Here is a 24,753-nt window from a genome sequence, read left to right on the forward strand (position 1 = left end):
TCGAAACCCAACTTTATATAATAAGATAATATTGGTATATTCGGATACCCGTTCGGATTTCGGTTCGGATCGGGTTCGGATTCGGATTATCGGATTTAGAGATTTAGAACCCGTTTGGATATTTTACAATTTCGAATACGGATTCGGATCGGATTTTTTGGATCGGGTTCGGATCGGATATTCGGATCCGGGTATTTTGTCGAGGCCTATTATAAACCTTAGAATTAGGCTCACAACATTAAATAAAGTTGCAACTTGCAAGATTAAAGATTGTGATAAACGTGTCGGATCCGACGTGGCAGGAGTATCATCTATTTGTCGTAAATCCGTGATTATCCCAAAGTTTGCAAACTTGTGCCACCTAAACATCTTACCAACTGGGCAGGTGACTGTATAGCCCAAAATAGAGAGTTACCTCCTCCTCTTGTCGCAATCCTATACTATTTTCTAGAGAGAGAGTTATTGATTGTTCGTGGGTTTGCGTAAATGGCCGCTCTTTTAGGAAGATCATGCCGGAAATTGGGTTTTCTGAGCTCAGGTCACGGAGCTAGGAGGACTGTATCGACGGAAACTGGGAAATCGTTGAATCTATACGCTGCTATTAACCAAGCGCTTCACATCGCTTTGGACTCCGATCCTCGGTGAGTTCGCCCGCAGTAGCAAAGTTTGTTTTGTTTTACTTGAAATCATTTGATCTCTCTAGGTAGGTTCCTAGGTTTTTAAGAGTCTGACTTATTAAGTTGTTGTGGAAGCTCTTATGTCTTTGGGGAAGATGTTGGCTTTGGTGGAGTCTTTCGCTGCACTACAGGTTTAGCTGAACGATTCGGTAAAAACCGCGTCTTCAATACTCCTCTTTGCGAGCAGGTATCACTTCTTAAGATTAGTGTTATTGTATGTTTCTTGATGAGCCATTCATATAAGCTGTGAATGGATTCAGGGGATTGTTGGATTTGGCATTGGTCTTGCAGCAATGGTGAGTTCTTGTTTGCGTTTGATTTGGCTTCTGTTTATGTTTTGAAAGGATTGTAACATCTAATGGTGTTCGGTTTTGACAGGGCAATCGAGCTATTGTTGAAATCCAATTTGCGGATTATATATATCCTGCGTTTGATCAGGTAAATGTTCTCTCTTTACACAAGCATATGATTTTTGCCGCTGGATTCTCAAGGATTTTGTGATTCGTAGATTGTTAATGAAGCCGCAAAGTTCAGATACCGAAGTGGTAACCAATTCAACTGTGGAGGTAAATCTTTCATCTTTACATTTCTTTCTTGACTTCGCATCAATAATCTCTTTTACTCATTAGGGATTTGTATGGATCTTGGTAGGACTTACAATAAGAGCACCGTATGGAGCAGTTGGTCATGGTGGACATTACCATTCACAATCCCCTGAAGCTTTCTTTTGCCATGTCCCTGGTATTAAGGTTGTTATCCCTCGGAGTCCACGGGAAGCAAAGGGACTGTTGTTGTCATGCATCCGTGATCCAAATCCCGTTGTCTTCTTCGAGCCAAAGGTACTTACTTCCCTTACTTAGACCAACCAAATCAGCCTTTTAGCACCTCTTTAAAGTCTTGAAACTATGATCTTCCTACAGTGGCTGTATCGTCAAGCAGTAGAAGAAGTCCCTGAGCATGACTATACGATACCTCTATCAGAAGCTGAGGTATAATAAGCTCATTCTCACTGTCTCTTTTTGAAGATGATGATCTCATCGTCGAGACTAACTAAGAGGAGTTTATGGTCAGGTTATAAGAGAAGGGAATGACATAACACTTGTTGGATGGGGAGCTCAGCTTACCATTATGGAACAAGCTTGTCTAGAGGCGGAAAAGGTTTTGTAGCTTATTTTTCAACTCAATGGTGATTGGTAAGCAGTTATTGATGCCGGTCGTGAGTTTATGCAGGAAGGAATATCATGTGAACTGATAGATCTCAAGACTCTACTCCCTTGGGACAAAGAAACTGTTGAGGCCTCGGTTAAAAAGACTGGCAGACTTCTTGTAAGCTCTCTAACTTAAATGATAATGGCGGGTTTTGTTTTGTTTTGTCTTGTCGATCTTATAGACTGTTTTCTTTTTGCTTGGATTGCAGATAAGCCATGAGGCTCCAATAACAGGAGGTTTTGGAGCAGAGATCTCTGCAACAATCCTTGAACGTTGTTTCTTGAAGGTAAGTAAAAAATAAATCTTGACTCACTTACATAATTACTTGTTTTTTAACTGTCATATCGTCCTGCAGTTAGAAGCTCCAGTAAGCAGAGTTTGTGGTCTGGATACTCCGTTTCCACTTGTGTTTGAGCCATTCTACATGCCCACCAAGAACAAGGCTAGTTCCTTTTCTCTTATCACGTTGCTCCGACCCAAAGAGCAGTTTCTAACAAATCATGTGTTCTTGTTTGATGCAGATATTGGACGCAATCAAAACAACTGTGAATTACTAGCCGTTCTATCTGTTTCTTTGTTATCCCATTCGTCAATGTAACCAATTCTACAAAATGTAAAACCTTTTCTACTTTAAATAAGAACGGACTTTAAGAACAAAAAAGAACAAAAAAGAAAGAGATTTCTTGGCATCTCCATTCTGTATTTACAATTTCTGGTTGAATCAAACCATGTTCTTCTTGTCCAAAGATAATAACCTCACCAAATCGCTTGCCACCACCTGAGATCCCTAGTTCAATCCAAATGTGAGCATGGTTTTTTTTTGCTTTTGTAGGCTCTGCTTGAATCGAAAGACCATAATTAAACCATTGATTGATTAAGTGGTATGAAAATATGTAAATGGAGATAGAGAAAGTTGGGACACTTACATACTATTATTGCTGGACTTTCCTGAACTCTGTCAGAACTGGGTAGATATTCTCAAATGCAGTGTAAGTCTCTTCTCTCATCTGATAATGTAAACTCCGGATTTCATCAGAAGACATAAACATTTTCATGGAAAAACTTGTAATCATCTGAAAGAGAAAGCATAATACCTTGGCTCCAGTTATAACAATCTTTCCTGACACAAAAATAAGCAGAACAATCTTTGGTTGTCTCATCCTATATATCAATCCTGGAAATATCTCAGGCTCATACTGGCATCAATGATGAGAGAGGTACGAATCATCAGACCGATTTAACTCCATCTTACAAGTATATATGATCACAATGCTTGAGATCACTTACACTTGAGAAAGCACCATGAGCGTAACCAAGACCTTCAAGCCTAATCGGGAATTTGACATCACATGAGCCTACAATGTTCTGTATCTTGAAATCCTGCAAAATGAAATCACCTAATGTTATTACTAGACTGTATACATCCTTCCAATAAGAAAGCAAACGAATTGCTGATGGAGATAGAAAAGTATAATACAGAGTATGTTGGACAGAGATAGACATATGAGTACCTTGAACTTTGCAGGAAAGCCAAGCTTCTGAACAATCCGAGCATACTGAACAACAAAAAGGAATTCTTTAGTATAACATAGAAGAGAAACCTACTAAAATTAATATCAAGTTTCTACCTTTCTTGCAGCCAGCTTTGAAAGATGTTCACTTTTAGCTCCGGTACACACCTAAAATTGAACATAGAAGCCCGTTAGAAAAAAAAAAAAAGGACATGGTAGATCAACGCTGTAAGCCTATATAGTCAGCATACCATTTTCCCAGATGCAAAGATCAACGCTGTAGTCTTTGGCTCTCTAATCCTCATTATTACAGCAGCAAAACGCTGGAACATGAAACAAGTAAAGATATAAACCAAATCTGAGGATATAAACCAAACTTGAAATAGCCAATTAGATTTCACAATCAATAGATAACTATTGGATAAGTGTGAAAGTTATTGCATATAATTTACAAATGCAGACCTTCAATTCAGATATTACTAAAACAAAGTATCAGAAAAAAATATAAAAAAAGCAAACCTTGGGATTGTATTCAGCATTCCTCGCCTGCAAAGCAACGGCTTTAAGATCAAGCTTGCAGTCTAAGTTCACTGTTGAGACAATATTTCTGAAACAAACAAAGGATAAAATCTTGTCATTCACACAAAACCTAAAACGGAGAAATATAGACAAGAGACACAAAAAGAGAGAGAACTCACTGAAGAGTTGGAACAATCCCAGAAGGATGCTTAGTAAGGTCAACTGGTTGGCTCCCTTCCATTCCTTGATCAGCCATTCTCTATCATAAGATAAAAGCACACATCAGCTAAATCACATCTTAAACAAGAACATGTCGATCTAAAACCCAACAAGCATCCACGATAAAGATTCTGTTTTTTTCAAGTATTAAGCATAGACAAAATCAGGGTTTTGATTATAAAACCCTAGAAACATTGTTTCACAATCAAACAAGGAAGAAGCTACGAAACACACAACTTGAGACACATGACATCTCAAATTCGAAACAAAGCGAACTAAAATCAAAAGGGTACGAAGAAACTCAAAATTCAAATCAAATCAGAGGAATAGAAACCAATTAGGAACAAAGGGTAAGAAGCAAAATCAAACCTTTCGCTAGTTAAATAATCCGGAATTTCAAAAAAAGGGTCTAGGGTTTCGTAACCCTAATAAAGATTGGATGAAATTCCACAAAAAAATGGCGAAAGGAAGGTGAAAGATTCAAAAGGCGAAGGCTTTTTATACAAAGATGAAATAAAAATTTAGAGAGGGAAAGAGATTTGTAATTGGGAGTTTATAAAGGAGAGAGCTTTTGATTTTCAATATCGCTCTCTGGGGGAAGGGATGAGACTAGCCCTGGGCATTCGGGTACTCGGATCGGGTTCAGGTAGGAACCGTTCGGTTCGGGTTTTCGGGTAGAGGAGTTTAGGACCCATTCGGGTAAATGTAAAAATTCGGTTCGGTTTCAGTTCGGGTCTTTTCGGGTTCGGGTCGGATCGGGTATGGATTTCCAGAACCGTAAAAAACCCGATTATTTTCGGATACATAAAAACCCGGAATTTTACCCGAATACCCGAAAATTTTCAGGTAAATTCTCGGGTTTTTGGATAAATACCCGAATTTTCGGGTAAATACCCGGAATTTCGGGTAAAATTTTGAAATTTCGGGTATAATTTCGGGTATTCTAGTTAAAAATCGGGTATTCGGGTCCTAAATTATTAATATCTATTTTTATTTCGGGTATTTTCGGATTCGGGTTCGGTTCGGATTCGGGTTCGGGTTTTCGGGTAGAGGAGTTTAAGACCCAATAGGGTAAATCCTAGATTCCGGGTTCGGATTCGGATCCAATTTTTCGGTTCGGTTTCGGTTCGGTTTTTCGGTTCCGGTTTTTTTGCCCAGGGCTAGATGAGACTTGTGATCTGAGGGGAGAGAGAAGCTTATGGTCAACATTATTACCTTTATATAGTTTCCTTAACTACCCTTTGTCTCTTTTGTCGGGTGAGGGTAATTCGGGGAAATCAGCTTGTTAGATCTTAATGTTACGGTCTTTGCTAAAATTTTATGAGAAGGTCCACTCTTTGTCTGCCACGTATTTGATATTAAAGTTTTAGGTTTTAATTTATCGATAAATTAATACTTTCTTAATTTGATTAAAAAATATTAAAAATAAAATTTAATCTTTATAACTAATATTTTTATAAAATCAATTACAATGAAAATAATAATTATTATGTTTTGAAGACAGCACTCAAAGATTTGTATATAGTAAAAATATTAAAAATAAACTCCAATAAAATTAATGTTAAGATATATACATATATTTAGATAATTTTAAATAATTATTAATTTATATTATTGATGAAACCATGTATTTACAAAAGAATTTCAAAAAATATTATTTTATTATGTTATCGAATAGTGTCTAACGTTACACTAGTCCTAACTTAAGACTAGAAAAATTTATTAATTTATAAAGATTATTAATTTATTAATTTATCTACTGTACACGATGTGTTGTGCTCGTGCATGTTTTTTTTTTTTTTTGGTTTTTATAAGTAAGTACTTAAGTTACGACACTACAACCACAGACTTTAGCTATTACAAAACCAGTACTAGACCAGACTAGACAGTCAAAAATTATTGGATGCATCATCATGAAGTTCCAAAATTTTAAAAACTTGCAAGAGATCATTCACTTCAGTGTCCAGGCCCTCTCTGACGAGTTCGTGGCGGCGATTCACTTCGTGTGACACCAGTTTTTACATTTTCAAATTGTTGTGCTCCATTTCCTTCCCATTCATAATTAAAAAAAAAAAAAAAAAAAAAAANATACAGATAAATAAACAAGAACTGGATGATTTTTGTTTATGAGTGATATTTTTATATGAATTTGATAATTATTTGTATGATCAAGAAGACGGTCACACTTACTCGGCAAGGTTCGGCTCATAGCTGTTGTGTTGTACGCTGAGAGGAGAATAATCAAAGTGACTAGGGGTATAACCTGACGATTCATTGCTTCTTTTTGTTTTGGGTTTAGACTAATCTTCTGAGGTAATATGTAACACGTTGATGCATGCTACAATACTTCTATATACACAAGGAGTGAAGGAGGTTTGGTGGAAGCGTCAGTCAATATATCCATTATATTAAAGTTAAGTTCTTATACCGCATCTTGGTCGTAAGTTGTAAATTTGGTTATTATTACACTTGTGAACTCTAGCTTTTATGAATTCTAACTACTTCTTGACGCGTAAACAAAGGATTATCATTGATTAGACAATTGGAAGAATTATTTCTGTAAGTAAAGTTAAGGAAAAGGTACATAAAGTTAATTTACTCTTAATTGGTTTGTTTAACTGCGTTTCGTCCTACAGTTAGAAGCTCCAGTAAGCAGAGTTTGTGGTCTGGATACTCCGTTTCCACTTGTGTTTGAGCCATTCTACATGCCCACCAAGAACAAGGCAAGTTCCTTTTCTCTTATCACGTTGCTCCGACCCAAAGAGCAGTTTCTAACATATCATGTGTGTGAGTGCAGCATTTGTGATCATCATGGTTCGACAAGCTTGCTGGAACAATGTGAAAGTTGTTCTAAGCAAAAGGAGTATTCAGCAAACAACAAGTGATGACGTGGATTTGGCGCCAACTGAAGTGACGACGAGGAGGAGATCACGGAGTACATTCTGGTTGAGAGGAATATATTCTCTTGGTGATTTGGAGGGATCCAAGATTGTGTTGACTAACCTAGAAGATCCATGATGACTAATGACTATAAAAGGGAGACGCGAAGGATCAGCTAGGGTTAGCCGTATTGAAGTGAAAAAGATTGAGAGAAGTTTTTTCTTGTGAGATAGAGTAGGTTACTCTGTATACGGTGAACTAGAAAGATAAGAGAGAGTCTGTTCTATTGATCTGTTCTAGTTGAGTAGTAGAAATCTCAGGTGGCAAACTAAAAGTTTTAGTTATTGTGTAAACCCAATCAAGGGAGTTGTAAACTTCTTGATCAGATTTCTAATAAAGTAAAAAGCTCAGAGGTTCTGAGTATTCGGTTTGATTTGAAGGTTCATTCCATTTTTCAATATGCTCTTGTTTGACGCAAATATTGGACGCAATCAAAACAACTGTAAATTACTAGCTGTTCTATCTGTTTCGTTGTTATCCCATTCATCAATGTAACCAATTCTACAAATGTAAAACCCTTTCTACTTTAAATAAGTCTTATTAATTTCAATTGATAAGTTCATTAATTTGTTGTCCAGATTTACTCTTGTTTATTTGTTATCTGTTTCTGTTTCTTTGAGATTCCAAGTTTTCTTACAAGACTAAATAAGACATGTTCTAACAGGACTATATTTTAAGTCTGCTAATATGCATTAAAGATTATTATCTATTGAAAGATGAAGCTGATGATCCAATCATTTGACAAACTAGAGCTGCAAATTGCTTGAAAGAGTATATTAAAGGAACACAGACTTGGTGTCTTATTACAAACTGTTAGTAAAGAACTAGGTAACTCTTTAATGTTGGGTATAGCTCACTGAAACATACAGAACAGGAAACAAGATACGTGGACGACACTTTAAGAACAAAAAAGAAAAGAGATTTCTTGGCATCTCCATTCTGTATTTACAATTTCTGGTTGAATCAAACCATGTTCTTTTCCAAAGATAATAACCTCACCAATCGCTTACCACCACCCGAGATCCCTAGTTCAATCCAAACGTGAGCATGGTTTTTTTTGCTTCTGTAGGCTCTGCTTGAATCGAAAGACCATAATTAAACCATTGATTGATTAAGTGGTATGAAAATATGCAAATGGAGATAGCAAAAGTTGGGACACTTACATACTATTATTGCTGGACTTTCCGGAACTCTGTCAGAACTGGATAGATATTCTCAAATGCAGTGTAAGTCTCTTCTCTCATCTGATAGAGTAAACTCCGGATTTCATCAGAAGACATAAACATTTTCATGGAAAAAATTGTAATCATTTGAGAGAGAAAGCAAAATTATTACCTTGGCTCCAGTTATAACAATCTTTCCTGACACAAAAATAAGCAGAACAATCTTTGGTTGTTTCATCCTATATATCAATCCTGGAAATAGCTCAGGCTCATACTGGCATCAATGATGAGAGAGGTACAAATCATCAGACCGATTTAACTCCATCTTACAAGTATATATGATCACAATGCTTGAGATCACTTACACTTGAGAAAGCACTATGAGAGTATGCAAGACCTTCAAGCCTAATCGGGAATTTGACATCACATGAGCCTACAATGTTCTGTATCTTGAAATCCTGCAAAATGAAATCAGCTAATGTTATTACTAGACTGTATACATAGTTTGTCCTTCCAATACGAAAGCAAACGAATTGCTGATGGAGATAGAAAAGTATAATACAGTGAATGTTGGATCAGGGACAGAGATAAACATATAAGTACCTTGAACTTTGCAGGAAAGCCAAGCTTCTGAACAATCCGAGCATACTGAACAACAAAAAGAAACTTCTTTAGTATAACAGAGAAGAAATACCTACAAGAATAATATCAAGTTTCTAACTAAAGTGCTACTAGAAGAACATCAGACCGCACTGAGAGAAGCTAGTTACTTACCTTTCTTGCAGCCAGCTTTGAAAGATGTTCACTTTTAGCTCCGGTACACACCTAAAATTGGAAAACATAGATGCCCGTTAGAAAAAAAGGACATGGTAGATCAAGGCATGTGAGAAAAAAGTGACGAAACAAGCTGTAAGCCTGTAAAGCATACCATTTTCCCAGATGCAAAGATCAACGCTGTCGTCTTTGGCTCTCTTATCCTCATAATTACAGCAGCAAAACGCTGGAACATGAAACACTTAAAGATTAAACCAAATCTGAGGATATAAAACCACACTAGTATAACTTGCAACAGCCAATCAGATTTCACAATCAATAGATAACTATCGGATAAGTGTAAATGTTATTGCATATCATTTACAAATGCAGACCTTCAATTCAGATTTACTAAAATGTTATTGCATATCACAGAAAAAAAGAAGCAAACCTTGGGATTGTATTCAGCATTCCTCGCCTGCAAAGCAATGGCTTTAAGATCAAGCTTGCAGTCTAAGTTCACTGTTGAGACAATATTTCTAAAACAAACAAAAGATAAAATCTTGTCAATTCACTGAGAAACATAGACAAGAGACACAAAAAGAGAGAGAACTCACTGAAGAGTTGGAACAATCCCAGAAGGATGCTTAGTAAGGTCAACTGGTTGGCTCCCTTCCATTCCTTGATCAGCCATTCTCTATCATAAGATAAAAGCACACATCAGCTAAATCACATCTTAAACAAAGAACATGTCGATCTAAAACCCAACAAGCATCCACGATAAAGATTCTATTTTTTTAAGTTTTAAGCATAGACAAAATCAGGGTTTTGATTATAGAACCCTAGAAACGTTGTTACACAATCAAACAAGGAAAAAGCTACGAAACACAACTTGAGAACATGAGATCTCAAATTCGAAACAAAGCGAACTCAAAATTCAAATCAAATCCGAGGAACCGAACCAATTAGGAACAAAGGGTAAGAAGCAAAATCAAACCTTTCGCTAGTTAAATAATCCGGAATTTCAAAAAAAGTTTAGGGTTTCGTAACCCTAATAAAGATTGGAAGAAATTCCCCAAAAAAAAAATGGCTAAAGGAAGGTGAAAGATTCAAAAGAACAAAAAAGGAGAAGGCTTTATATACGAAGATGAAATAAAATTTTAGAGAGGGAAAGAGATTTGTAAATTTGGAGTTTATATAAAGGAGAGAGCTTTTGATTTTCAATATCGCTCTCTGGGGGAAGGGATGAGATTTGTGATCTGAGGGGAGAGAGAGAAGGCTCACAATATCGGGTTTTGGGATCTCAAGGACCTTATGGTCAACATTATTACCAATTATATAGTTTCCTTAACTACCCTTGGTCTCTCTTGTCTGGTGAGGGTTATTCGGGGAAATCTGCTTGTTAGATCTTAATGTTACGGTCTTTGCTGGAATTTTTTATGGGAAGGTCCACTCTTTGTCTGCCACGTATTCGATATTACACAATGTGTTGTGGTCGTGCAAGTTTCGTTTTTTCTGGTCTTTACTTCGTGTGACACCAGCTTTTACATTTTCAAATTGTTGTGCTCCATTTTCTTCCCCTTCATAATTTTTTTTTAAAGAGAAATAATATACAGATGAGATAAAGAAGAACTGAATATGAGTTTTGTTTAATTGTTTATGAGTGAATTTTTTTTATATGAATTTGACAATTATTGTATGATCAAGATTCTTGATTCAAGAAGACGGTCACACTTACTTGGCAAGGATCGGCTAATAGCTGTGTTGTACGCTGAGAGTAAGAGAATAATCAAAGTGACTAGGGATATAATAACCTGACGATTCATTACTTCTTTATGTTATGGGTTTTGGGCTAATCTGAGGTAATATGTAATAAGTTGATGCATGCTACAAGTACAATCCTTATATATATACAGAGAGATTTGGTGGAAGCGTCAATATATATTAGTATATAGTATTAAAGTTAAGTTCGTTTTATACCGCATCTTAATCGTAAGTCGTAACTTCGGTTATTATTACACTTGTGAACTCTAGCTTTTAAGAATTCTAACTAATTCTCTCGACGCGTAAACAAAAGTTTATCATTGATTAAGACAAGGAATCATTATTTCTGTAAAGTTAAGGAAAATGTACATTATAAAGTTCAAACGAATCAACTCTATTTTGAAATTTTGGTGATGGATGATCCGCAAGATATTAGCTATGAATTCTAAACTTTGTTCTTACAGCTTGGATTTCTAAACCGTTTAATGATAAAAGATAGTGGTGATGAATTTTGTAAACTATTTATGTTATTTTGCCATTAACTTACCAATACTTAAACTTAACAAATTAAATTGAAGCTACTTACAGAATTCTGCAAAAGATTGATCCAAACAATAGCAACACACAAACTGAAATAAATTCTTTCCAAAAGATGTAACATTTATTTTTATTTTCTGAATAAAATGTAAATTTTATTCGAAAAAAATCGTTTTTACATCAAGTGCTTCTTTTAGCTTATAACTTTGTCAAATCATTTGGTCATAAAATTCAAAGAAAGAGCTTCCTTAGTGTGTGGCAAACCAGACCTCCATGCATTTATCATAGCCTCCATCTCCTTGCTCTCTTATGGAACATTTAACCAAGATAATCCTCTTATGTTGCTCAGGTAACATGATTAAATTTCGAATTCTTTGATACATGCTATTGTGGGACGACGAGAACAAGGTGCTAGAAAGGCCACGTACGATATCAAGAAGCCGCTTCTGTTATATAGCCGTTGTTCCCCAATCTCCGGTCATCCTCTTCTTCTTCTTATTAATTCTGGGAGGTTTCTTAATTATATATGTATAGGTTATTAAAGTTACACACCTTAGCATGATCACTGAGGGTTACTCATGCAATTGCTTTTATTAAAAACATAATAAAAGAAAGAAAGAAAAGAAAAACTAAGAAGTAAAGTTCCTTGGGGTACAATCTGGAAAAACTGTTTCTCAGTATAAAAGGACATGTGTCAATCATTGAGTGGTACATATATTAATAAATAAATAAAAAATAACTAGGGAGGTACCCGCGCTTTAAGCGCGGTAATAAGATTTTAACAACAACAGTTTTGTTACTTCATGATATGTTATTTTTCTGATTTAACATGTAATAATTGACATATTTAAACATAGTATTTTATCTTTTGAAAAAGTTTAAAATGTTTTATTGGATTGTTAAGTACTTTTTGTGTTTGCATATATACATAAAGGTTTATCTTACTAAAGATAAATAATACTCTCAATGTGAAATATTAATTGAGTCTTTTAAATAAACAACTAAACTGTAGTAAACAGATATTGAAATTCAATAAGTAAATTCAAAATTTTTAAAAGCGTAAGCAATTTCCAATAGTTCAATATTATAATGTATTATCTCAATTACAAAATAAAGATGAGAGTAATGCAAAGTTGGATTTCAAGTAGCGGTTAATACAAACATACTAAATTTTATAGACATTCAAAATGAGTAAAAATAAACGGCCAACATCCCATTCTTTACATTTGAGTGTCTGAGCTTTCACCTTGTTGCTTCATCACATGGTTTATGTAATAACGTCCAGCAAATTCAGACCTGTAAATATATAAAATGTTTTAAGAAATTTTACTTTAACATCATACAAAACTTGTTTTAATATACATAATTACATCTTACATAGTCTGGTGATGCTCCAGTCCTTCAAACTCTGGTTTTATGAAGATCTTCGAAGAGGCCAAAGTGTTTTCAAGACACGGTGCACCTACAGACATTTATAATTTAAAGTGAATATATTGGTTACCTTATGATGATTATATCAGAACTAATTTATGTTACATACCTTCATATTCTCCCACCCTCATAAACCGCATTACACATAACACAGGTTCGGATTTGTATATGAGATGGCACCCGCTTGATTGCCATACGGTCATGAATTGAGAAGCGTAGTTGTCTTTGAGACGACACTTCACAGTCTCACACCTACATGTTTATCAAATAAATAAAAATCTTAACAGAGACAACTCTAAAACGTAACTGTCTTTAAGGTAGAGTAAATATCTTTTTACTTGCCATTCAACAACATGAGAACAACTTTATTAATATCAATGACACTCGCAGACTTTCTTCTATCTTCCACATCCATTATACACGCACAAACATCTAATTTGGGAAAAAGACAGAATTTAGGTTTCCAAAATGTTGCTAATCTATTTTTGGTAAAGTTTAAGTCGTACTTTTCTATGAGAAGGACCAATACACAAAGTTTCATAAATCCTAAAAAGAATCTAGTTTTTCGAATACAAAGATACCAATTAACTATATTGACGGATTGTACCAAAATAATATAAAATCAATTAAAGAAATACTTACCGAAAGAGATGGGATGATATATTCTTCCACGATATATGTCATCCAAATCCTCGAACCGAAAGTAATTCTTAGGACTCAATGATTCGAGCAGCGTCATATTGGTATCATCCGTAAATTTAATCTGATAAGGATGATGAGTATTCCTCTCCTCCATGGTTGGATTGATCACTTTGAAATTTCTAATATTGTACCACTCACCATCGTCGATATATTTCGGGAGTTTAGCGAGTGTATCGGGTAAATAAAGAGCTTCAATTTTGTCACCTTCACAGTTTAACAACAATTTTGTAAGAAGTCTTATATACAATAACTGTTAGAACTTGAAATTTAAGTAAAAATCATTCAACTAACAACCCTAACTTTTACATCCACAAGAAGCAGAACTCGTTTTGTAAAGAACTCTCTGACTCTCCAAGAATGTAAGACCTTGGCATTGATACACCAATTAGTTCTTCCGGGTAGCAGATCAGCAATATAATCGAACCTCATGATTTTCTCAAATTAGGTTTTTACTTGAATCTTCTCTTTTATCGAAAACAAAAAGGGGATTTTTGATTTGTAAGAATACAAAGAGTCACGACTAAACGTTGCGTCTTAATCTTTTTAGTTTCTCACATTTAGTCTGATTATTAAAAATTCTAATATTATATAAATAAATACAGTTTTAATATAAGGTTTTTCACACTTGCATGTACAAAATACAATTTATGTTAACATATTGAAGATGTTTTCACGTTTTCATTTTTAAAAACTTAACACTTAGATATTGATATGAAAAAAGTAATATTATTAAGGGGAAAAAACTGAAAATATGATGACAATTGTATGAGCTTTGCAAACTCGATCACACTTCATAATATCTCGCAAACTCCTATCCAACGTTTCAAAACAAAATATGTTCATCATTGGAGACTCATCCCATATAATGAGCTTTGCTTCTCTAATCAACTCGGCAATATAGGATTGACCATCTATCGAACACGTTGTATATTCGTCCACATTGATGGATATACCAAATCTAGAATGAGCTGTCCTACCACCTTTCATAAGTAAAGCAGGTATACCATTTGATGCAACATTAAGAACAATATCACCCCTAGATCGTATATCAGCGCCAAGAATACTTCACAAGAATGTTTTTCCAGTGCCACCAAATCCATGAACAAAAAATATACCTCTATTGTTTCAATTCACATCAATAATTTCTAGGAAGACACTTTTTTGCTCATCGGTTGACATACGTAACAACTTGTTGTGATCCTCTCTTTGGTCAGCACGTTTATAGTTCCTCTCATCTATGAGAAGCCTATTCTCATTATTATTCATCATAGATTGGTCTAGTTTAGGATTCACAATAGTTGACAGAGAGCTTCCATTAGACCGCATAATCATTTCAATCTCAGCTAAACATAAGTTTGTTATCTGATCCTGACTTAACATTAGACCTGCATTATAGAGTATTTTGATTTTAGTTGACATATTTATGATCAGAATAATAATCGTAAACGTCTGTGTACACCAATATATCATAAAATTTTCTTATATATATTTATATAAAATAACTATATATGTACTTTGGTTGTTCGTACGATTCCTTTGCAAATACAAAATATCTTTGCATAATATATTTTTTGTAGCGACCCAGAGATCGAGAGGCACTGAAATACCTTTTGAAAGCAATAGTATGACAAACAACTTCCTTAAAAACGGCTTAAAACATCATGTACTTTCCTCTTTTATAGCTAAAATATATTCTTTGTCGTCATCCAATAATCCCAATGCAAAGCAGGCATCTTTAAATTCCTTGTACACATCTTTACCAACTGACGAATATGATCAGTTTGTGATCTAAGCTCATAATTATTTCCGTTATTCGCAACCATGGAATCTTTTATATGATCCCAAGTATTGAATCACCCAACATTGGTTACTTTTCCAATGACGTAAACTCATATCAAAATAGTACATAGTACATTAGAAGTTAATTACAGGAGATTTTAAAATATGGAGCAAATGTAACCTACCGACCAAGTAATCATCACAATAAGATTTTTCCATTCGTATTTTGAAGGATTCAAACGTGAAACACGATCAGTTAGAGAATACATGACCATATTATAACCTGCACTAAACGAAACCAGTAATTATAATCAAATTTAGATTTTAAAACGCATTGAATGAAGAATTTTTTAAGAACCTTGGAAAATATTTGAGATTTGTAATCAATCATAAGCTCTGACCGACGTCTATATATATAACCTAAGAGATTGCTATATATTCCTAAATATATAAAATTATTTAATAATATAAAATTTGTGTATTTATAATAATAGATATGTGTAAATATATAACATATATATCTCTTCTATATGTTAATTTACTGATTTAAACAATACTTACTTACATCCTAATCTATCGATTATATAAAATCTAAATAAAAGACTAACCAAAATATATTTATTTCCATCTTTATCACTTTAAGTTTATAATAAATACAAATAATCATCCATTTAAAGTAATTATATATAACATATTTATATATATATTTTCTGAGATATGATAATTTTATTTTTCAACAATAGTTATTTCCATCTTTATCATTTCAAATTTGTAAATTTTATTTGAATCGTAAATTTTATCCTTTGCCAGTATGATTTTTACAAATAAAGGTATATAACAGTTATTTGAGTTGTCTAATATGTATATGTAACTGACCAAACTATATTAGTTATGATCTTTAGATTTAATTGGGCGTCTGGTGCTTGTTGAAAGCTCCGGATACCTTTCGGCTAACAACGTGCACACTAAACTTTTTTTCGAAATAAAAAACAAAGAGTAAGCTCCGGATACCTTTCGGCTAACAACGTGCACATGCACACTGAACTTTCTTACATATATTTATCGTCTTAAATTTACCAAATTTCAAAAATTTGAAGTTATATACACGATTATTTCGTCATTCATTTATGTATAATTTATTAATCTATTATAGAATAAATTAGAACTTTTTCAGAAACCTTTATAAATAAATATTTTCATAAATCCAAGCTTTATTAAAAATTTAAGATTCTATTATACAAAAGTCATAAAATAAATAATTCTATTGTTAATAAATTAAATAACCTTTAATGTTACAATTAAAAAATTAGATTAAATTAAAGAAACAAATATTATAGGAATATTGTAGGGTGAAAAAATTGTCTTCTCTTTGATCTTGGCTTCCACATCATGTCTTTATGATACCAAACAGATGGGCTTGAAATTTCAGCATAAGCGATTTCTTTGGCTTGAAGAGCTTGTGTATTGAATATAATCCAATCTGAGAATTTAGTTGTTCTAGTCGTCGAAGGAATCATAACATCATCCTCAGGACCATCCTCATTGTAGTATTCTTTAGGTTTAACCTGTTCAATATTTTTTTTTATAAAGAAAAGTAATAATTAAAACATAGAATTATTATCAATTCTCATATAACATGATTATTTAAATAATCTACATGAAATTTAAGCTAAAGATAAAAATTAAACAATTTCGTTTCTATATTCCCAAAAATATACATGGTTATTAACGATCAAAGTTATCCTGCAAATATGGCAATCCAAGTGTAATCAACTTATGAAAAAGAAATTATATATAATAGAAATAATTTAACACGTTAATCATTCCGATTATATAAAATAATACCTGATATTAATTAGAAACAAATTTATTTATCGATATTATCTATTACATTAACAGGAAAATAAAAGAATAATAAGATCCATATGCAATATATTTTTTTAAAAAGATGGAAGATAAATATAAGAATATATTATAAATATTCGATTGAAGAAATTTTTTTTTTTGAATGTTATTATAATTTTGAGAACATAATAAAAAAATTAAATTTATAACCTCATCAAAAAGCATATTTATTATACCTTTTTTGAAAGGTGAACCAACAACAACTAAAGCTTTATGATTTATGGATTTGCTTTCCAAGAAACCACTATACGAACAAAAAAAATAAAAAGAATGAGTCGATTAATCATAAAAACAGAAAATCGGAATACAAATAAAAAATGTTGGGAAGATGATTAAATAATTAAACGTAAAATCTCAACAAAAAAAGCACAATATTATACCTTTTTTGTAAGGTGAACCAACAACAACCAAAGCTTTATGATTTATTTATCTTGCTTTCCAAGAAACCACTATACGAACATGAAAATAAAAAGAATCAGTCGATTAATCATAAAAATAGAAATTCGGAATACAAATAAATTTTTTTGTGAACATGATTAAAGAATTAAACGTAAAACCTCAACAAAAAGGCACAATATTATACATTTTTGTAAGGTGAACCAACAACAACCAAAGCTTTATGATTTTTGGATCTTGCTTTCCAAGAAACCACTATATGAATAGAAAAATAAATAGGATCAATCGATAATCATAAAAAACAGCAAGATCGGAATACAAATATTAATTTGAGAACATGATGATAGAATTATTGAAATTGATAAAAATATAAATTCAATAGAAGAGAGTTTTTTTTTGAGAACATGATTAAAGAATTAAACGTAAAACCTCAACCAAAAAAGCACAATATTATACATTTTTGTAAGGTGAACCAACACAACCAAAGCGTTATGATTATTGGATCTTGCTTTCTAAGAAACTACTATATGAACAGGAAAATAAATAGGATCACTCGATGAATCATAAAAAACATCAAGATCGGAATACAAATATAAATTTGAGAACATGATTAAAGAATTATTGAAATTGATAAAACTATAAATTCAAGAGAAGAGAGTTTTTTTTTTTTCTTTGTTGAGTTATGGTGAAAGCAATCGATTGTATTTATAGTTGTGAATGACCTATATTTTTAGGGTTTTCAGTGAGGTGGTGTATTGTCTACGGGTTTTTTTTTCCTGCAGAAGCCCATTAATCTATAAACAATTTAAGCCCATTAATTATCTCAAATCTGTAGAATTTATAGTATAAAACAGAACTATAATTGTAAAAGGATGTTTTCAAGGAAATTTAGGGATTAATTTAGCAAATTCTATTTGTGCAATTAACTTTTTATGCAATTAGATTATTTCTAATCCGATTTTTGATTTATTTTTAATGCGAAAAATAGGTAATTTTACGTCCAGGGGCAAAATATTTCAACGTGAAGGGCAATTTCATTAATGGTATAATAGTAAAATTTTGCTGAGATTGAATGTGGGACGTTTTCACTTCTTATTTAATATAATTGATATGTATAATAAAAATATTTTTTTTTTGTTTTCTGAGTAACGCTTACCTGTTCTCGAGTAAAGATGCTCTCTATGTCGGACAAGATAGTTCGGGGAAATCTTAACATCATACTGTTGATGTGCGTGTTTTATTTATTTTAAATTTAGCAACGCTGAGTTTTTGTTGTCTTCAATAACTCAGACACCTGTTTTCGGGTTTAAATTGGGATTTTGCCATAACGATATAACCGATACAAACTAGTACGATATAAATGTTGGTATACATATCCATAATAGTTTTTTAAAGAAAAAACACGCATGAGTAATACTACAAATAGAGAGGAAAAACAAAAAAAAAATTGGCTGTTTCATGAATCGCTGCAATGTATTGATGAATTGTGATACAAATCATAAATGTTATCAATATTGGTTTCATGAAGGTCTCAAGGTCCATGCCCTTTCCCACGTTGCGATATACTTCCTGTAACACCAGCTTTTATATTTCCAAATTGTAATGCTCCATTCCCTTCGCCTTATAATGGTTTTAAAAGCCAGGAGTACATATATGAGATAAAGACTTCAATATGAACTTTGTTATGAGTGAAAGTGTGAAACTATATAAATATATGAACTTGATTAATATAAGATCAAGATGGTCAACTTACTTGGCAAGGTTCGGCCCATAGTTGTGTTGTACGCAGAGAGTAAGAGAATGATCGAAATGATTAAAGATAAAATCTGACGATTCATTTTTTTTTCTTTTTTTTTTCTTTTGGTTAAGAGTTAAGACTAATGTTATGTAAGAAGAGGTTGTGTAACTTGTGTTATTAAGTTTGATGCAACTCTACTTATATAGAAAAAGAGAGAGTTGGTGAAGCGTTAACATAGTATCATAAAAATTTTAGTTCATTTATGTCGCATCTTGTTTATATTTTCACACATGTGAACTCATATCGCATCTTGTTTATTTTCCACACATGTGAACTCTTTGTTTGTTTTTTCTTTCTTTTCTTGTCAAAAAAAAAAAAAACTCTTTCATTTCTCTGGACGCATTTTTACACATGTGAACCTTAGCTTTTATAAATTCTAACTAATCTTTACGCGTAAACAGAAGATTACGTAGTGATGCTAGCCATCATGGATTAAGCAAGGAAAACGCATTTCTTTAAGTAAAGTTAAGAAAAAGACAACATATGTTTTTTTTCTCTTTGATGAAGACATATTTAAACGACTCTGTCACACATAGTACTAGGTCTTGACAAAATGCCCGCCACGAAATAACTGTATTGGAACCTAATCGAAAAAATCAGGTTCGGACTAGTTTCGGATCCTTCAAAATTTAAAAGTTGGATTTTGGTGACAACTACTTTCCCATATCAGTTCGGTTCGGATAATACCCGAGATCCGATTAGTACCAAATATATCCATATACTATGTATACATATTTTTTAATGAAAAATACTTAGGTTCACCCCTCTTTCCTCTCAACCAATCATAATCTTCTATCTAATATTTCATTTTTAAAAAAATCAAAATTAAATTAAAAAACAAAACAAATTCTGTATACTTTTAATTAAAAAAAGTTAAATATTGGCTTGTTTAGATTTTTAAAATTAAAACAAAATTATGTGTCGGTTTGAGTTTACAAATAAGGTGATTAAAGTTTAGATTTTACAACACAACTATGGGCCGAACATTCCATGTAATAACTGAAGTGAATGTTTGGTCTCTCTATAATAAGTACTCAAGTTACAACACAACGACGGACTTTAGTTATTACAAACCATGCAGTACTAGACTAGACTGTCAAATTATTACATGGTTTCATCATCGTGAAGGTCCGAAACTTGTAAAAGATCATTCACTTCAGTGTCCAGGCCCTCTCTGACGAGTTCGTGGCGATTTACTTCGTGTGACACCAGCTTTTACATTTTCAAATTGTTGTGCTCCATTTTCTTCCCCTTCATAATTTTTTATTTTTAAAAGAGAAATAATATACAGATGAGATAAAGAAGAACTGAATATGAGTTTTGTTTAATTATTTATGAGTGAATATTTATATGAATTTGATAATTATATTGTATGATCAAGATTCTTGATTCAAGAAGACGGTCACACTTACTTGGCAAGGTTCGGCTCATAGCTGTGTTGTACGCTGAGAGTAATAAGAGAATAATCAAAGTGACAAGGGATATAACCTGACGATTCATTAGTTCTTTAGGTTATGGGTTTTGGGCTAATCTGAGGTAATATATATATATATATGTAAATATGTAATAAGTTGATGCATGCTACAATACTTAGGTTTGGTGGAAGCGTCAATATATATTAGTATATATATTAAAGTTAATTTCGTTTTATACCACATCTTGGTCGTAAGTCGTAACTTGTGAACTCTAGCTTTTATGAATTCTACCTAATTCTTTCGACGCGTAAACAAAAGTTTATCATTATTTCTGTAAGTAAAGTTAAGGAAAAAGGTACATTATAAAGTTCAAACGAATCAACTCTATTTTGAAATATTGGTGATGGATGATCCGCAAGATATTAGCCATGAATTCTAAACTATATATGTTCCTATAGGCTATAGCTTGGATTTCTAAACCGTTTAATGATAAAAGATGTTGGCAAACAACAAAATAGTGGTGATGAATTTTGTAAAAAAAAAAAAAAATTCTTACCACAAGTTTGTCCAAAAGACACTATTTATGTTATTTGGGCATCAACTTACTAATATTTAATCTTAACAAATTAAAATGAAGCTACTTACAGAATTCTGCAAAAGATTGATCCAAACAATAGAAATACACTGAAAGAACTTCTTTCCAAAGATGTAACGTTTAACCAAGAGAATCCCACAAACTTTTATACATATATACAATCTTATGTTGCTAGCTCAGATATAACATGTTTAAAATTCGAATCCGTTGTACATACATGCTAATGCTATCGTGGAACGACCAGAAGAAGGTGCTGATTAAAAAAGGCCAAGTACGATATCAAGAAGTCGCTTCTGTTACATATCGCCCTAGTTCTCCAATCTCCAGTCATCCTATTCTTCTTCTTGGAGGTCCCTTATACATATATGTATAGTTTCGGACAAGAATAATTCGGGGAACTCTTAATATTGATTAGATAATCTAATGTATACATCATACTGGTGTGCGTGTTTTATTTCTTATAAATTTAGCAACACTGAATTTTTGTTGTCATCAATTCAATGTCCAGGCCCTTTACCACGTGGCGATGTACTTCGTTTAACACCAGCTTTTATATTTCCAAACTGTAATGCTCCATTCCCTTCGCCTTATAATGGATTAATGGTTTTAAAAGCCATGAGTACATATGAGATAATTAAAGACTTCAATATGAACTTTGTTATGAGTGAAACTATATAATTATATGAACTTGATTAATGTAAGATCAAGATGGTCAACTTACTTGGCAAGGTTCGGCCCATAGTTTGTGTTGTACGCAGAAAGTAAGAGAAGAATCAAAGTGATTAAGGATAAAACCTGACGATTCATATTTTTTCTTTTTGTTTCTTTTTGGTTAAGACTAATGTTATGTAAGAAGAGGTTGTGTAACTTGTGTTATTAAGTTTGATGTACTTATATAGAAACAGGAGAGTTGGTGAAGCATTAACATAGTATTATAAAGTTTAAGCGTTAACACCGCATCTTGTTTATTTTCACACATGTGAACTCTTTGTTTTCTGGACGCAATTTATTTATACATGTGAACCTTTACTTTTAGAAATTCTAACTAATCTTTACGCGTAAACAAAAAGGTTACGTTGTAATGTCACCATGGATTAAGCAAGCAAGGAAAAAGCATTTCTTCAAGTAAAGTTTAGAAAAATCATATTTATAACCATACTCGGTCTCACATAGTCACATACTGTATGATTAGTAGCTGTATGATTAGTGTTAAATTACTTTATCTTACCGATTTAACAAACTAAGTTCAAGATGTGCCTTAGTTGACAACAAAAAACACATCAAGGGCTTACAGAATCCGACAAATATTTGTTCAAAACAACCAAAAAGAACACAAAATGAAAGATTTATGTTTTCCAAAGATGTAGCAGCTTTCAACCAAATCTGAAAAACTTATGTACAGACAAAAGATCAGATTTAGGTTGAACCGAAGTTTCATGATCACACCAAAAAAAAGCTTATGTTGCTTCAGGGGGACATGCTTTAACGCGAATCAGTTGATGCATTGCTATCTTGGGACGAGGAGAACAAGGTGCTAAACGGCCACGGGATAGAGAATCCGCTATCGTTATTGTCCTCGCTCTCATCCTCCTCTTCTTCTTCTCGGCGGCGGTTTCCATCGCTGTTCCCAGTTCCATGGCTGCTGCTTGTAGCAGAAGCACTACTGCCTCCATTGTTATCACTCGTTGTTGTTGCTGAATCGGTCTTTGGTTCATCTGCAGGTAACTGAAATCTACAAACAGGGCATGAACTGTGAAGCTCAAGCCATGGGAGCAAGCAGTCAACATGAAACTTGTGCTTACACGGCATCAGCTTCGCCTCAGTACCAATCTCAAAATCATCTAAACAGACCGAACACTGAAGCGTCTCTTCAATTTTCACAGTAGACAAAGCCTCAACAGCTTCTTTTTTAGCAGGAGGTGTTCCATATCTGTTGGGATCATTCTCAGCTAGACGCTGAAGCAACATCTCGAATCCAGGACCGATGAAATAGTCACCTAAAGAACCAGCAGGCACAGAATCCCTATCGGCAGAGGTTTGAACCGTGATCGTCTGATTAAAAGGATTGATCAAGATCACCCGTTCTGGATTGTTATCATTATCTCCATTACCAGTAGTCTCAGATTCGAGTGACAACCCTGCTCGTATCCCCTGAAGCAGCTGCAAAACAGCAGCGGAGTGTCTTCTCCTTCTCCTAAGAATCTCTTGAAGCTGCGAATCCAAATCAGTGTTGTTGTTGTTGTTGTTGTTGTTGTCTCCAGTCTCGTTTTGATTGTCTTCAACAGACTCAACACTCTGGTTCCTTCTACGACGAACAGGATCAGTCATGAGTTCCATCAAGATAGGAGCCCAAAGAGAGTTGTTAGCTCTGGCATCAGCGGTATCTGAGGAATCATGAACGTGGTCGTCGTCGTCACCCATCTCTTCAACAAACCCATTATGACAAAAGGGGCATTTGATCTCAGCTTCCATAACTGGATCCACGGTTTGAGAACACATGTGACACCAATACCTCGTAGCAACTGCTTCTTCCATGGCCAATTCCTTCTACCTATTCATATCCCAAAAAAGCAAAAACCCATTTTTCACACGGAATAAGAACATATGTCGGCTAAGAAACCAAACCCTAGAGTCAGTTTTGATAAAACCCAATCATCAACACACAGGAAAAAAAAAAAAAACCCAAACTTTAGAAAAATAAGAAATTGATAATCTAACATGAAAGGGGTTTTGAGTCAATCGTCAATCGCAACAAATAAATATACATACACCCAAAAAAAGAAACAGACGAAATCGTTCGTTCGCGGAACACAAAAGTCATCGATCATACAGAATTTGCGGTCCATTTTAAAAACCCTAACCTATCCATGATAAATAAACAAACGAGAATCATCTCATTCCTAGGAGAAATTACAGAAAAATAGCAAACCTTTAGGAGTATTGTTGTTCGACAGCTGAAAATGTAGCGATGAGGATGACGAATTTTTTTGAGTTTTGAAATTTGAAAAAGAAGATGAAGATGATGAAGAAAAAAAAAAAAAAAGGGGAAGAGAGAAAAGGGTTTTTTGTTTATATACGAAAGGATGAGAATTGTCGTCTGAGAGAAAATTAGAAAATAAAATAAAAAAGTTAAAAAGGAAAGAAAGGATCGCTCTTCTTTTCTTCTTGTTGTTGTTTCTTTCTTCCAGATCCTTCTGGGTTTCTCTCTCTGTGTGGGTCTTTTTTTATTTTAATTTTTGCTGCTCATTTTAATTTCGCAGTAGACTTTTCTACAAACATCAACCACGTGGACTCGATTTGATTTATTTTTTTTCTTTTTTCAATTTTTTATAACTCGTGGGCTTATTTAACATATCAGTTTACACTGGGCTCTCTGGATAAGGGGGGTTTCTATTTTATTTTACGACTGATTTCACCAAGCTTTGTCAAACAATGTAGCT

At 33.4% G+C, this 24,753-nt stretch overlaps 4 protein-coding genes across 6 annotated transcripts; 1 reads left to right on the plus strand and 3 right to left on the minus strand.

Moving 5' to 3' along the window:
• LOC104758830 (2-oxoisovalerate dehydrogenase subunit beta 1, mitochondrial) lies at positions 353 to 2,575 on the plus strand. Its single transcript, XM_010481782.2, has 12 exons — positions 353 to 641; positions 753 to 864; positions 938 to 973; positions 1,056 to 1,115; positions 1,186 to 1,243; positions 1,329 to 1,516; positions 1,598 to 1,666; positions 1,749 to 1,835; positions 1,908 to 2,003; positions 2,095 to 2,172; positions 2,242 to 2,328; positions 2,408 to 2,575. The coding sequence occupies exons 1-12, from the start codon at positions 487 to 489 to the stop codon at positions 2,441 to 2,443; spliced, it is 1,062 nt and encodes a 353-aa protein (XP_010480084.1). The 5' UTR covers positions 353 to 486; the 3' UTR covers positions 2,444 to 2,575.
• On the minus strand, positions 2,623 to 4,605 carry LOC104758831 (TATA-box-binding protein 2-like). Of its 2 annotated transcripts, none has more exons than XM_010481783.2 (10): positions 4,505 to 4,605; positions 4,096 to 4,175; positions 3,917 to 4,004; positions 3,649 to 3,720; positions 3,515 to 3,565; positions 3,398 to 3,442; positions 3,174 to 3,266; positions 2,981 to 3,082; positions 2,813 to 2,893; positions 2,623 to 2,721 (listed from the first exon to the last, which is right to left on the minus strand). In XM_010481783.2, exons 2-9 carry the CDS (start codon positions 4,170 to 4,172, stop codon positions 2,819 to 2,821), a joined length of 603 nt encoding a protein of 200 aa, XP_010480085.1. In that variant the 5' UTR covers positions 4,173 to 4,175; positions 4,505 to 4,605; the 3' UTR covers positions 2,623 to 2,721; positions 2,813 to 2,818. The 2 variants fall into 2 exon arrangements, with proteins under 2 accessions (XP_010480085.1, XP_010480086.1); XM_010481784.2 differs by having other exon boundaries at positions 4,470 to 4,555.
• LOC104758832 (TATA-box-binding protein 2) lies at positions 7,829 to 10,283 on the minus strand. 2 transcript variants are annotated; one of them, XM_010481785.1, is made up of 10 exons: positions 9,989 to 10,283; positions 9,609 to 9,688; positions 9,443 to 9,530; positions 9,167 to 9,238; positions 9,013 to 9,063; positions 8,842 to 8,886; positions 8,604 to 8,696; positions 8,411 to 8,512; positions 8,239 to 8,319; positions 7,829 to 8,147 (listed from the first exon to the last, which is right to left on the minus strand). In XM_010481785.1, exons 2-9 carry the CDS (start codon positions 9,683 to 9,685, stop codon positions 8,245 to 8,247), a joined length of 603 nt encoding a protein of 200 aa, XP_010480087.1. In that variant the 5' UTR covers positions 9,686 to 9,688; positions 9,989 to 10,283; the 3' UTR covers positions 7,829 to 8,147; positions 8,239 to 8,244. The 2 variants fall into 2 exon arrangements, with proteins under 2 accessions (XP_010480087.1, XP_010480088.1); XM_010481786.1 differs by having other exon boundaries at positions 9,954 to 10,283.
• On the minus strand, positions 22,517 to 24,501 carry LOC104758836 (E3 ubiquitin-protein ligase RING1-like). Its single transcript, XM_010481791.2, has 2 exons — positions 24,243 to 24,501; positions 22,517 to 23,864 (listed from the first exon to the last, which is right to left on the minus strand). The coding sequence occupies exon 2, from the start codon at positions 23,846 to 23,848 to the stop codon at positions 22,796 to 22,798; it is 1,053 nt and encodes a 350-aa protein (XP_010480093.1). The 5' UTR covers positions 23,849 to 23,864; positions 24,243 to 24,501; the 3' UTR covers positions 22,517 to 22,795.

The sequence above is a fragment of the Camelina sativa genome, chromosome 17 (assembly GCF_000633955.1).
Source record: "Camelina sativa cultivar DH55 chromosome 17, Cs, whole genome shotgun sequence".
NCBI lineage: Eukaryota > Viridiplantae > Streptophyta > Magnoliopsida > Brassicales > Brassicaceae > Camelina > Camelina sativa.